The sequence below is a fragment of the Cyrtonyx montezumae genome, unplaced genomic scaffold, assembly GCF_038088225.1.
Source record: "Cyrtonyx montezumae isolate F1298 unplaced genomic scaffold, pur_monq_1.0 scaffold_7, whole genome shotgun sequence".
Classification (NCBI taxonomy): Eukaryota; Metazoa; Chordata; class Aves; order Galliformes; family Odontophoridae; genus Cyrtonyx; species Cyrtonyx montezumae.
Genome location: NW_027072078.1, coordinates 33,757,326 through 33,772,544, shown reverse-complemented (window position 1 = coordinate 33,772,544; position 15,219 = coordinate 33,757,326). Strand labels below are relative to the sequence as shown.

Sequence of the window (15,219 nt, the reverse complement as noted above, 5' to 3'; positions counted from 1 at the left end):
GAACTGTAAAGTTTCAAATTCTGTTTTCAGTAACTGTATTTGCATTGTTTGACAGTGAGTTGCTAGAAAAAAAAAGTCTATTGGCCTAAATAAATAAAAATTAAGCACGTTTTAGTACAAAGTAAGTAAGAGAAAGTAGCACGTGGTATTCTGTAAACACCATATGCTAATTTAGAGGAAGCTGGGTCCATACATACAGTTAAGTGAGCAAAAACAAAAACCATCCCATGACCATTTGGGCACAAGCATAAATGCAGCCATTCCCAGGCCACTGTACTGACCTTTTGTCTCAGTTACTGACTGCAGAAGAGAGGTTGTAATAATTACAGACGAGCAATACTGCATAAACTTATAAATGAAGCTTACAAGCAAACTTACCTGTCATAACAGTTGATGTCATCTAGCCAGCAACCTTGTTTCACAATTTCAATTGATCCAGAAATATTCTTCCACGTAGCAAAACAGTGTCGTCTTTTATCTTTATCTCCATAACAAGGCTCAATGCCACTGCGATTTGTTTTATCTTTTTCCCAATTAGCATTGTAGTAGATGCACTCCTGTGTTTCTGATCTGCCAAGAATGGCACCTTCAAGGAAGGAAAAGCACATCACAGTTATCGCATTCTGGAGAACAAGTGGCACACAAACAGTCAAACCCAGGACATACAGATCATACAGTGTTGACATCAGTACAGCTTCTAACCTTTTCTTTTTGCCCTCTTGTTTCTTAACCAAAGAAAGAAACCACTGAAAGCTCACACGCATTCCAAGTCAGTTTTGAAACCTAAACCACAGCCCTTCCGTTAAGTCAAATGCCAGCTTGGACACCTTATCAAGATCTGAAGAAACAAAGGACAAGTTAGGGCAACATTTCACCCTGACCAACAATAGAATAGAAATCTTCAAATACTGATCATGAGAAGTTCAGCTAGCTTAGCAAAACAAAGAATATTAGCTGGTACAACTTGCCAAAAAGCCTTCTTGTCCCCTTAAGTTGTTATACCTGCCAAAAAATCTGCTTGCCAATCTTAGAAACCTCAACTTGACTGATCATTTCATGGTTTGAACGCAGCAGCAACACAGTACTAAAGCAGCATCTTCTCAGCCACTCCCATTTACAAAGCAGGCAACGGGATTCGTGTCCAACAAGTGGAAGGCAATGGTCCCTCACTTCCTAGGGCACAGTAGGTGTCCTGCTGTCTTCCCACTCAGCAAACCAGCTGCAAGGTGACAGCCACAGCTCCCTGTGTGCAGGGTCAGCCACGGAGGCTGCAGGCAGGCTCCAGGCACGAGAGCTGAGAGGCACTTGGAGGCCAGGGCACTGCTGCAGCTGGTGCACTGCATCAGAGCAGCAGACCTGCTATACTGCCTACCTGTTACAGGGTTATTTCTTTCCTGCTACCCAGCTATTTTAAAAAACAAAATTTTCAGCCATTGTAATTTTTCTTCTAAAGTACTAGTGCAAGTGATCCATCAACCCCTACCAATGGCCTAGCACAAAAATCAACCAGTATTATCAGCGAGGCACTCTGTTTGGAGCTAACTTTGGAGTTTTCTCACGATGGGAAGTATCACTCTGGATTCTGCAAAGGTAAGGGGCTGTTATGGCACGAGACTGCTCCTCAAACCCCAGCTAACAGTGCTTACAGTTCACAGTTTCAAGAACATTTCCAGGGGATACTGTGTGAGGAGTGGCTTGCACCCATCCGAGAGTATGATGCACTTAGCAGAGAGTGAAAGAACACCTGGCTTTTCCTTCTGTTTTTGTCTTGCAAACACTGCCAAGAAGGTGTCATCGATCTTCATCCAAGCTTCATCATTTAATATATTAAAAAAAAACATGGAAAAACAGAAGTATATATAAGAAAACTAGGACTGGTAGAAGCATGACAAGGCTCGTTCAGTCTGCCTGTGCACCCGGCTGACACAGTTAAGATACACAGTTGCTGAAGATGAGAGGTTAACGAGAAAGTGTTTTCAGTATCAGTATCAGCACCCCCACCTATTTCTTTGTATCACTCAGTACGCAACAAACGTTCACGACTTGGATACACTATCACACTGTATCCGCAGGCACAGTGCTGACCCTGCAGGGCACTCTGCATTGCCACTTCGAGAAACTTTTGACTTTGCCGCATTCCCAAAATAGGCAGAGGATGCTGCTCATGCTTTTTGGGAAGGAGCCTGGGTGTTCAACGGGAGAGACGCACTGGCCAGCTGGTAACACTGCGAGATGCAGCATGTTAACTATTACATTCTTTGTGCTGCAATGGCCTGACCTTTACAACTCCCAGCTATGGCAAGAAACAGATGAGGCAACAGATTGAACAATTTGGTTCTGTCAGTGCAATAAAGCAGAAGTCCTGGATGTATCTCATGCGTGCCATTCCTTTTCTCCTGTTGCCAAGCTTTGCTTTGAAGGACCACGGACAAGCTGATTTTGTGAAATTCTGAAACTACAATAAAATTAACTTGGCACAAATGGTTTTCTTACACACATCCTCTCTACGGTCAGGTTTTCCTATACGTCCATGCTGTGAATCAGTTCTACCTAAGTGACCCGTTGGCAAAGCACTGCTTTAGGGCCCCTGGAGCCAACCGGGGCACCTCGCTGTGCTAATTCCTTCTCTGGTGGCTGTGTGGCCATTTGGGATAGGTCTGGCCAGGCTGAAGTGACGTGCGGATGTAGCAGGGACAGTCCTGACGCAGCTTTCACAGCAGAGAAGCAGGACCAAGGTGAAAGCAAGGGGAAAGGAAAAGGAGAGGTTGCACAAGGAAGCAGCCCTGAGTGATAAAGAAAGCATCAGCTTGCAGCCAGCCAGTCCCTTCCCAAGGACCAAAGTGCTGGAGGAATAGGGCAGCTGGTGCTTACAACAAATGCACATCTATTTGGGTTCCCATTTAAGCACAGTATGCCTCTAACAAAACTCCTATTACCATTCTGAGTGCTGAAAAATTGTTTTTTCCCAGAAACTGCCAGGTCCTTGGGAAACCTATTACTGAATCTCAAGATGCAAAACACTGCTGATGAAAGGAGCCTCAAGCAGGGCTCCAGGATAATCTTAGCAACTTGTGATCTTATGAACTTAAGGTCTGAAAGCTTGCGAGAAGAAACATATTAAAAAACCTGAGCATACACAGGTATGTAACAGTTTGGTTTCAGCATGTTAGCACAGATAACATTGGATCTATTCTGTGACACTGCGATTTGCGTGCTGCTGTATCACTAGGCATTTGTGTTCAAACAACAGCTGCAGCAAGAAAGAAAACAACATTTGCTAGTGAACTTCTGAACCTCTGTTAATACAGGATGCACTGTAATTGTCAGCAGTACAGAAAACAACTTTATCAGAGTTGTTAGGAGCAGTCTGGAAAACCTCACCTTCGCAGGGATTTGAAGGACTGGCTTCCTTTTTTTTTTTTTTTTTTTTAAGCAGGACTATATGAATTCCTGGGGAAAAACATCCTTCCTGTTTGTAGATAGAACTCAGCTCCTTTTCCATCCAGTGTTTTTCTGAGATGCACTTCCTCAAGCCCAAGATGCAAACGGCAGCAGTGAAACCTAGACAAGTAATCCCATTTGTCTTTCCCAAGCTGTACAACCCACCCCAACAAGTCCATCACATTTCAGTGGCACTTGATGCTACAACAAACTCAGTGACAGAAATGGCAAGGGCTTACAGGCAGGAAGGGAAGGACTTCCTTGGGGCTGCTCACTAGAAAACCTGGATGTGAAAAATGAAAGGGTTAAGCTTGTCCTGGTATCATTCTACCTACTGCACAATATTTACACTGTGTTATACTTGGGGTGAATCTGAACTCAGTCTGAGCAGGGAGATCCACAAAGACATGCACCTCATCCATTACAATATGTGAATTATAACACTGCTCTAGGCCACTAAGAAAAAGGTCAGAAAATGCTACTGAAAAACTTCACTTACAGCACAGATACATTTTTCAAGTACTTATCCACATACATCATTCTAGTTGTTTCTACAGTGATCTCATATACCCCCTCCAGACCCACAAATGTATCTGGGAACAGACTACAAAAATACACAACAAAGGGCCAGCTTTGATGTTCCCATAACCAGGAAGCAAGTTTTTATCTTTCTATACTTTTTTCTGATAACACCCAAGGGAATGTTTCTCAAAGGAAAAATAAAGAGTTTATTTTCAATCTAATAAAGCAAACTCAGTTACAACACAAAGGATCTGCTCCATCCTCTTTATGCACGATAAGATACCTCAAAACATATTTTGCTGAACTTTGGACAAGCGTTAGTCCTATTAGTTAGTTCTTCTCAATGCTTTCAGGTCAGACAAGGACTGTAATTCCTCCAAACTGTGCCAAAGTACATTCATTAAATCCATACAGGACAGCAATTAACCTGAGCAGTGCGAGAATCAGGCAAAAGATAAACACGTCAGTGAAGTAACAAATCACCTGACCTGCTGCCACACTGCCTTACAGAGGAGATGCCCTATCTTCTCAGGCTGGATTTTCTCCTTAACCTTCTCCTTTTCAGCATGTTCTACCAAATCACTGTTGCAGTTAATCAGAAGGTTATTGGAGAAGAATGAAGAAATACTGCTAAAGTGCCAAAGTCCATCTAAAGATGTTCCAGGAGCCTAAAAAAAAAGGACTTGATCTTCTAGAGGGCCCAATTCCTTTCCTAGGACAAAATTTAACAAGAAAATAATGAGTTTGCAACTGAGGATTTACAGATACTGGTACAGAAGGCAATTTTTAAGAAGCTAGCTGCCATGATCACTCTAGGTTATTTTTATATATTATTTTACATTAAAAAGTTTGCAAAAATATATTAATAGTGAGCATGACTTCAGGCTCCGCTCGCAGTAGGCAACATATTGGACCATTTATCTGCTTCTGGAGTCAGGCAGCTCAACACCAGATCAAGGGAGAGCTTCTACAACAGCACCACAAAAAGAGCAGTACTTCTTACTTCAGAAACGGATGACTGGCACCACACATGGTACTCCACTTCTCTCCTCACTGTCACGGATGCAAAGGCTGCAGCTCTGGCACCGGAGGGTACAGATGGGTACCTCAGCAGCTTTGTTCAGCCATTAAGCAGCCACTGCATGATGCCTCAGTAGGAGACATGCTCCAGGAAGGCCACACAGCTTCAGCCTGTCAGCATTTCTCTTCAGGGTGCAAGCAATGGGCCAAAACACTCTGGCATCCATCTTTCATTAACACTTAAATTTTGCAGTTAAGTTCCAGTTACCATTTCAAGGTAGAGAATGATGTAATTCTAGTAAAAAAGATTTGGCACATTTAAGTATCATGCAGCATATACCAGCTTCAGGACAGATACACCACTTCGGGCCACCAAGTGAGCACTATCATGAGGACCACCAATGCCACGTAACACAGCAAAATTAGGTACAGTCACGTGAAAGATTTCAGAATCCAAAGAAAAGATGACCTTAAAACATGCTGAACATCTGAGTGAGAAGACACGCTCTCCTTGCCAGTCATCAATACACAAAAAGTGGCCACTTGACCTTTCAAGTTCAGCCTGTGACTGGCCATGCTGAAGAAACCCTGCACCCACAGCTGTGCACTCACCCTGCTGACTTCTCCTGAAGAACCTTTTGGAGAGGCTATTAACCTTTCAGCTAACTTAAACAAAGAGCTATGGTTTTCAGAGACCTGACATGTTAGAAAGGCAGAAGAACTAATGGAAAGCCTCACTAAGGAGGGAAGGTACAATTCAAGGAAAGTTATCCACGTAAAGGTGAGGAACCTTGTAGTCTGAGGAGCCCACATCTGAAGTAAAGGCTTCATGGGAGCAGTTAAGAAAGATGGGATTAAAGAAGGGGAACTGTGATAACACGAAGCACTCAAATTGGCAACTGCCAGGGGTACAACAGTGGTGTCTGAAGCTCTCTGAACTCTTAACCATGAAACAAAAAAGCAGACCTTGCTTTTCCAAGATGCTTCCCTCTCCATGGCCCCTCCCTTCCACTTAAAGGAGTGGAAAAAAGAAAGCCTGTGGCATCCTGCTCAGGCAGCATCAACATTCTTTGGGGAGAAGCTGTGCCAGCAATGGCCATTCTAGGGAAACAACTGATATCTATGGCAGCAGCCAGCTTTGTCCAAAATAAAGATCGACAACCTCTGTGAATCTCTAGAAATTTCAAGCAAAGAGGAGTGCTATTTTTCACACTTCTTGACTTCAAGGGAATGCACTAAAGCACAGGCTGATGTTTTCAAGTTCAAACACACTACTCCTGTCACTGCAAAGGTGCGAGCTGCACAAAACAGAAAGGTCCTCTCATCTAATACCTAACAGTTTTGTAGGGGAAAAAAAACATTGACAGATTCTATAAGCTGTTTGGCTTTTTGAAGTATAGCCTTGGGACTCCACTCACCTCGTTCAGGCATTACTGGACAAACACTTCTCCCTCCAAACAACACAGAAGTTATTATGTGCTGATAAAAATCTACCCCCCAAAATGACACCGGGTGCAGCACTCACAGAAGTTCAAGTTCTCCAAGAGGCTCAAGAACATCGAGCAGGCACAGACCACAGCACCAATCACAAACACACACAGAATGTTTCCAATTAGGATTACCCTCCTCTCCTTGGCACAAACCCTCAAGCAGGCACACACATGGTAAGTCACTAGAAAATAATCACAGTAGCTGACCTCAGAAGAAAAGCTGTTTCGGCTCAGCCAAGATTTAAAAGGAAGTGAGAAAAAGGAACAAACCACAGATAAAAGGGGCAAGGCTTGGCTTAAGGGGTCCCTTCCCACTGCTCCTCCCAAAATAAAGGCACTCGGTACCACATGTAGGTTTGAATGTAGAAACATAATTCAAAGAAAAACTCAGCTTAGTGTTTGGCACTAAAGAAGACAAAACCTGGGACTCTGCTGTACTCTTTTTGACAGCAGCATCTACAAGTGCCTGGCTGAGCACAGGCAAGGCAGCAGCTAGGGATGCTTTCCCACGGCTGACAAGCCTGTGCCACTATTTCCACACAGCCTTACAATGCTGGTGCTAAAATTAAAGAACAAAGCACTCTGCAGGCACCCTGCTCCCAGATTAAAGCCCAAACATACCATGTAAGGACATCAGACCTCAAATAGGAAGGTATGACTGGCTACAAGGGATGATTATCACGCAGTTGCTGGCAACCAGAAGAATTTCCATCTGAAGGCCTGACTGGGAGTTTCCCAGCAGTGTCCTCAGGTACCTGTCCATGCGACATGGTACTTGAAGCTCCAGAGCAAGGGGAAGCCTGCAGCAAAGCTGCTGGTAAAGGCAGTCCCCAAGTGGGCCCGGACATGCTGTATGGGGCTGCCTCTCCACTTTCATTCATCCAACACACAGGCCTCCTTCTCGGCAGACTGCATAGAACAATCTGAATTTTCCATGCAGCAAGAGGGAAGCAGTCTGCCTGATAGCTTTATTCTGCTTCCCATCCAGCGACACCCAGCTGTGAATCACTTCAGCACTGCTTGTCAGAATGGTCCTTTGTCCAGGCTGAGACCTGTGAAAGCTCTTCTCTTCCATATCCCCTCCTCCACCGTTTCTTCTATGAATCTTCCAGAATCACGTTGAATACAATCACCATCTCATAGGTTTGCCATGAGATGAGAAATCTCACCTCTTCCACACAAGGAGAATCCCCTCTACTTCTGCAGAAGTGTCATCAGAACAGCTGAAGTCAGTTACAAACAAGTACTATACCTTTTGCCTTTTGCATCAGTCAAGTTCAACACAAACTGAATCAACAGTTTTTTTCACAAACAAAACAGAATCGAATCAAACAAAAGCAGTAAGATGTCTATGAGGCAAGCAGCCATTTTTACATCCAATGTTTCCTCCACGCAATGCAACCAATTGTCACTTTTTTTTTCTTTTAAGGACTTCTTACAACCTTATTTAAAGGACCAGTGCAATTCTGTCTCAAACTCAGATCTCTGACAAACTCTTTGCATATCATGCCCTGCCCTGTGCCACTGCAAGCACAACCCCTACACAGCTCTCCTTCACATGCTGATCAAGCTTTGTATTTGAATTACTATTCTTTATGTCGTAACTTACTTCTGTGGTTACAGCCAAGATCTCAGCCTAAGAATACTTACAACCAGTTCCTACCTATTTAACTTTCAGAATCAGCTATTTAATTTTGCTTAGAACTGGTTTAGAAATGTGCAACCACCTAAGCCCTTTGTTTGTTGGGCTTGGCAGCAGTGGGTGATGGGCACTGGAGCATGGACCAGGGCTATCCCAACAAGCTGGGGTGTCTTTGCCCACCTGGCAGCTGAAGAGCAGGAAAGGCAGGTTCCAGATGTGTGCCTTGGACATGAAGACCACCAGGGTATGCTGGTAAGGCACAACAAGGTCCAGTATAGAAAATCTCAGCCTTCAGCAGTTCATATATTCAACTGAGATGGAAACTCATCCTCACCCTCCTCCTTATTTTAAATCAGCAGCGTATTTCTGGAGGAATAAATGCAGCTTCAGGCTTGGTTTCACACAGCTGATGCTACAAGTTTTTCTCATCCTTTCATTTTCATTCACTACTCAGTGTAACAGCAGGCCTCTCCCAGCCCACCCTTCCTGATGAGGTTGGCCAGAATTGCATCAAGTACTCAAGATGAAACATTCCCAAAGACTTGCATCGTATCAATATTGTTTTCCTTCGTTAGTCCTTCAGAAGCATTTTAAGGCTGCACGCATCACAGCCACATCACATCAGGAGCTCCCAGTGTCTGCTCTATCACAAGGCCACGTTTGATGCACATTTCTAAGTTGTAGTGCAATCAACAAAGCAGATTCTGCTGCACAGCCTCACAAACAGCTGAACTGGCACAAATGAGTGGAAGTAATTCCTTCCTTCAGCCACTAAACTTACATAAATGTCAAACTGCAACATCACCCATCTGAGTAAATACCTATCATCATAAAACCATTAATATGTTTTTGACTACTGAACTTTCAACCTAAAGGAAAAAAAAATCTGCACAATCTCAAACCTTGCTGTGTCCTTTTTATTTCTTTTCTACTGTCTAGTGTTATACTGCATAAATGGACATTTGATTTATATCAAATTCCAAGTCTCCTCTGTATTGACAAGGTCTTAGAATCTGTCCTTCTACTTTTTGTTCAAAACTTGATATATATTGCACAAAAAAAATCCCTACCTCTCTACCTTTAGCCAAACTGGCCATAAGATATTAGATTAACTAACAATGAGAACTGACAAGATTTTACTACGAATTATGATGTCCATTTTCACATACAAAAAAGGAACGGAACAACAAAGCAATTCCCTAACGTATCCCAGGATCAGGCACTTCTTCTGTTCTATTTTTGCTGGGCTCTGTGTATTCCCATGAAGCAGATTTTTCTATCCACTGGACTTTTTTTTTTTTTTTTTTTGCTGTTTTTACTAATTATAAATACGTTTGGAAGAATAAGCCTAAAAAACAAAGTATTTCAAAAACCAGAATTAGGTTATTAAACATCAGGACACTAAACACTAAAACTTAACCAATCCATTGCTTTGTATTTGCCTGAAAAGCTTTAAAAATAACTACCTGTTGTGGGAACAATTTCAAACCCATCTCCTGAAGCCTGTGCTGGTGCTCTGCAGCACTGACTCCAGGAACATGCTGCTCTTTGAGCAAATTACACATTTCTTGTTGTGTAACAACAGTTGGATGCAGCAACTGCTGCAACAGCTGTCTTAAGTATAACATCACTGATTTAGCACAAGAGTCAAAGCCATACAAACATAACCCAAGACAGAGGCTTCCTGGTTCCTTACCTGCCTACAAACACAATCTACATTTTCATGTTGAGTGTTCTCCCTAAGAAAAAAGCAAAGCAAAACAAAACACCAACCTTTCCTGATGTTGTTGGATGTTCAGTAAGAAGCAAGGCATGGAGACAGCTGGAAAAAGCATCAGAACTCAATGGTACTTCAGAGCAAATACATACTACAGAAGTGTAGTGTACACTATAAGGTAACTATGTGCATAGTTCTGAAGTTTGGCCTCTGAAGTGGCAAAAGAAGTATTAACCTCTCCAGAAAGTTTTCTCAAAAGAAACTCTAACGTGGGTGAAAATTGCCATTATGCTTCTACCAACAGAAAAAGGCTTCTGAATTTCTGTAACTTAACCTCTACAGGAACAGAACACTGGCACTTTATTCCCAATCTAAACCATCTTGTTAAAAGAATAAACACTCTCTAGAAATCCATGATTAGTGCTGGAGCTATCCCCAAGTATTACCTGGTGTAGTGAACCTGCTTTGGCAGGGGGGTTGGACTCGATGATCTCTTGAGGTCCCTCCCAACCCCTGTGATTCTATGAAGATTCAAACACATTTGAAATGTTTTAACAACCTAAACATTTAATAATCGAGGAACCGAATTGCATTTTCATGTAGACCAGGATCACTCCAGACTGTACATCTACAATAAAATTGTTCAAAACCACACTACAAAAAAGTAATTGCTGCTGGATTTGCGTTTAACAATCCACGTGTTCGATGACACATGATCCAGATGTATTTTGGTGCTGCTTACCCTGACTGTATAGAACATACCTGACACAGTACAATAATCCTAAGCTATTTAAGGAGGTTTATAGCATGCAAATTAATGGAAAAAAAAAATGACTTAAAGAAAGTGTTCAATTAAGCCAGTTTTGCTTCATTTAACTTTGCAAGGAAACCTTAAAAATCCATTTGTCACAAAGCGTTGCATTAAATTTGTAGCATTAACTCTTCAATATGTTAATTCATGGTACTAAAGTAAATTACCAGAATTTTATTAAGAAATTACTCTCAGGGAACATTGGTCTTCATGTGAGAGCCCCACACAGTTCTCAGTAACAAAGGATGTGCGTTTTGAATGGCAGCTCTGGTTCAGCCAGTACCTCAATGAAGCACTGCGTAATGCTTTTAAAAGAGGGGGAAATTCAGATTTGCTGTGTGAGACTCGTATTCAAATCTTTAATTAATTTTCCTCCATCATTATGTCAACTGCAATCTTCATTTCAGCAACTTGCAGGGAACTCCTGAGCTGTACCGACCTGGTGCAGAAAATCCTGGAGTAGCAGAACTACACTGGTATTAAGAGAACACCAGTAGCAGACCTGACAGAAACACAGACAACTGCAGCAAGAAGATGGAAGAAAACAGAGAACAAACCTATCCTTCAATATCTATCCAAAAGGAGGGGAAAAAGCATCCTTAAAATGTTAGCCTGATTCACTCCCGATGAGTTTTGCTAACATTCTGAATAACATTTGCTGTGTCTGAAATAAGCCAAATGATAGAATTAAGGCTTTCAAGACAAAAAGCATCTGTTTTTGCTACTTGCTGAACACATCCAAATATGTAATTTTTACAGTATTCAAACAAAGGTACTCGGTATCTTTCTATATAAACACACATGCATACAAAAACCAGTTGAGATAGTTTCTGGCATTCAAAAAAGGAAGATGATAAATGCAATACAACCAGTTTTAATCAAGATCAAAGCAGCAGGAGAATGCAGACAGACAGTCTAGACTGCTCTACTTCTGAGAGCCTAAGCATATAAAGCAACATCTGCAAAGAACATTAATCACATTTAGTCTACAATCTTATCACCTCCTAAGCAAGCAGAAACAACTTTTACTTAAACATCACATGCTTATATATGACAGGCATTTTTAATTATCTTTAAATTAGATATTTATCACTGATTACAAAGCTATTATACTGACTCTGAAATAAGCTAAGGCAATTTTAAATACAGTCACACAGTTCCCTGGATGGGGGGTCCAGGGCAGAAGTATTGGTGGACAAACTGATGGCAGAACCATTTCTACACTGCTGGGATAAAATGGGAATTCACAATACTGAATTCAGTTCTGATTTGCTCACGTGCATTTAAGACTATAACTCAGCAAACAGCAATGATATTTTCCATACAGCCTTCTTAAGCTAGGATTGGGAAATGAAGTGGGAATGTAAAGAATCAGCTCAGTTTCTTTTTGGTTTCTGTCCATACGAAAAAATTCGCTTGCTGATACAATTTCAAGGGGAACTAAAGCTCAGAGCAGTGCTGCATATACCCCTACAGCATGTTTATGTGGTTTGATACATGTCCCTTAATATAATCTATCCCCTGCATACCATAGTTTATTCTACTACACCCTGGTTCATTCTCGCTTACGATTTTGTACGCTCACTAGCAACCATTTAATTTCCTTTATTAAGTGTCTTGCATCAAAGTTTTTCCTTCTGCCAACATTTTCCCATACTCCCTACTCAGATTATCCCTCCATTAAGTCTCATATTTGTCATCAAAAGTGCTAGAAATTCTTATTAGTGCTACCTGAACGACTCCCTTTAATCTTGTAGGCCAGTCTACAACTTAATTAAGCAGGTTCAAACTTTTGGGAGCTGAACATATCTTTAACAAGAGCTTGGGAGAGAACTGCCCACAGAAAGCTAGGCTGTCTTAGAAAGCTGTGGCAGACGCTGTGAAAATCTATGTTTTAAACCACAGGAAGAAAAAATGGTCACCAGTAACTTTTGCATTAAGCTCAACTTTTTAAACAACCACATGAAATATAACGTAGTACAGGAATCAATTCCAAATGTACGTTTCTTGCTGAAAACCCTGGTCTTACATTTCTCAGATAAAACCAGACACTGTCTGTAATCTCCACTTCTTCCAGATTCACTGAATAAATACTGAAGTATAATTCCTAACACTTCTCATGCAAGAAATCCCTTCTCTCTGTAGATACCTGCTTGCTGTCGTGCTGCTTCTTAAAACTAAAAGAACTGAGATTTCTTTGCCACTCAGTAGCAACATTTGCAGATGAGAACAATATTCTGAAGGCTTTTCTGGATCCTCTCCAGCCTGCGTGCTTCACTTTCGAAGTCAAAGCTTCACACGGGCATTTTTCAGAAATAATCTCCCCAATACCACAGCAATACTATCTCTTGTTAAAACAATCAGCATCTCATTGATGTGAACGTGGCAAGCATCTGGGTGCTATTCTGCCAGCACATGCAGGAGCAGTGAAATCCTAAAGCTCTGCAGTATTTCTGTACAGCTACAGTTCATTCGTTCCTGATCTATTTAAAGAATTTCCTATCTTTAGTCCTACTGACAACAGATTTCTTAATGCTCATTTTTACCTCCTAAATCATGCAGTTTGACAAAAGAATTTTCTGCACACCTGCTGACACTCCTACCCCCGTCCAAAACAAGACTGCTCTGACAACCATCCTGAAATGCTGTGGTTTAAGCCCACTGCTTTCCCCAAAGGAGAGATGTCCTGCCAACCTGCCCAGGCAGCAGGCTGCTGGCAAAAAGCAGTGAACAAAAGTAGATGAGACTGGAATATGCAGCGAGCATCCAAGAATGTAAAGCAAGGCCTTGTTGTATTAAACTTGGCCATCACAGAACCACACCAAAGCAATCCTTTTCTGGTCAATTGCACCATTTGCCTATCTGATGTGTCCCATCACAACATTACAAGTTAAAAACAAAAAAACAACAAACCCAACATATTCAAGTAAAGCAGGAAATCTTCAGTACTGAAAGATCACTTCAGAGACATTCTCAGAGCTTGGCTATTTATCTTCAAAAACGTGGAACAAGTTCTGGCTGTAGAAGTTTTTAACTTTAATTAGATAAACTTGATAGAATAATTAAAACTAGACAGGCTGCTTTCAGGTGGTACCTAGCAAAGAAAATTAGTTTCTATCACACTGCAGCTGTATAAAACTCAATTTCTATTAGCTGGCCATTAGTTTTCATGTGAGAATGAAAATATGGCTCTGTTGCTAATATTTATCCCCAGAAATCTCCAAAGTACCTTAACAGCTCACTCTTCTAGAGTGCAGCACACAGTGATCCCTGGATGCAAAGCATTATCAGCCCAATCACAGCTGGCAGTAGCTCTCCCAAACAGCCCACAGCCTTGCTGCCAGCTGGCCAATATCACCTGCAGACATTTGCTTCCTTGGCCACAGCATGTTTGAAACTGTCCCCACTCCTTCCTGCAAAACCATGCGACCCCTTCACTATGGGAATTGCTGTTCCCTTCACACCATAAGCTTTGCCACTTGAGAAGAAAATGATTTTTCACCCTAGCAATTTACAGACACCCAATGCAGGGCAGTTTCCTTCCTAGCTAAGGAACTTGGAATGACACAACTACATACAGTTCATTAAAAAACAGATATTATTTTGTATTACATTCCCAGTTAGCAAAGCTAGCATCAGTCAGTGGTAAAAACTATTTTTGGGGGGTGGAATAAGGAATTAACCACAAGGCCTAAAAGAAATAACATCATGGTTATATAAAGTAAACCCAGGTTTCAACGCTTCTCATCAAGCTGAGAATGGAAAAAAGTATAAAAAAATCATGTATGAATCGGGTATGTATGTGATGGAAGAAAACATCACAAACAAATGCTTTGAGGTGGAAATACTGCATTTCTACTAATTCACCCTCTTAATTTAGATTACAATTATGAAAATGATGTCTATTGACCTGGAATTCTGAAGGCACTTGAGGAGATGATTAAGACCTTATTCTTATCAAGTACCCAGTGAAAGCCACAACACGGACGTTGGTAGTACATTAAAGAGCTTTGCACTCTTTGACTTGCTTAAATTTGCCAATTAAAACTCCAAAATCTACGCTAAGAAAACAAAAGTCTCAAGCAGGCTTCCCTGAACATGCTTTCCATATGTACCTTCCCTGCTCAAAGGCAGTGGTACTGAACTGTCCTATGCATCGAAGGTGAGATGACAGTGATGACAAGAGGTTATTTCTGGGAGCATCTGGCAGACAGATCATCTGCACAGAAGTCTCCAACAAGAATACTCACAAGAAATTTCCAGAACATCAGACACTTCTTGAAAGAGAGAAAAAAAGTTTTAAAGTTATTCTGCATAAAGGGTTACAAAATAAGTTTTATCCTAATTCTGCCTATTAATGCAGCCTTCAAGGAAGCACAAGTTCATCAGTACATTGTCCATCTTTAAACCACGGGAGAAGCAACACAGTTGCTTGCAATAATGCCAATTTCTCCCTAAATTCCTTAAAAATATAATTCCAACCGCTGTTGATAGAGGTGAATTAATCCCTCTTTGTGGACTGAGCTAATACGAAGCAATTATTTTGAGTTTCTGATTCTGTGGCTTTTTAGAAAAT

The 15,219-nt window shown here is 41.4% G+C and overlaps 1 protein-coding gene across 2 annotated transcripts in view; it reads right to left on the bottom strand.

Annotated features, from left to right (window-relative positions):
• The window catches only part of ACVR2A (activin A receptor type 2A), a 45,466-nt gene that overhangs the window by 17,748 nt on the left and 12,499 nt on the right, over positions 1–15,219 (bottom strand). For both annotated transcript variants that reach the window (XM_065751361.1, XM_065751362.1), the window contains exon 2: positions 379–586. In XM_065751361.1, the coding sequence (XP_065607433.1) occupies positions 379–586 (208 nt within the window). The remainder of the gene's footprint in view (positions 1–378; positions 587–15,219) is intronic.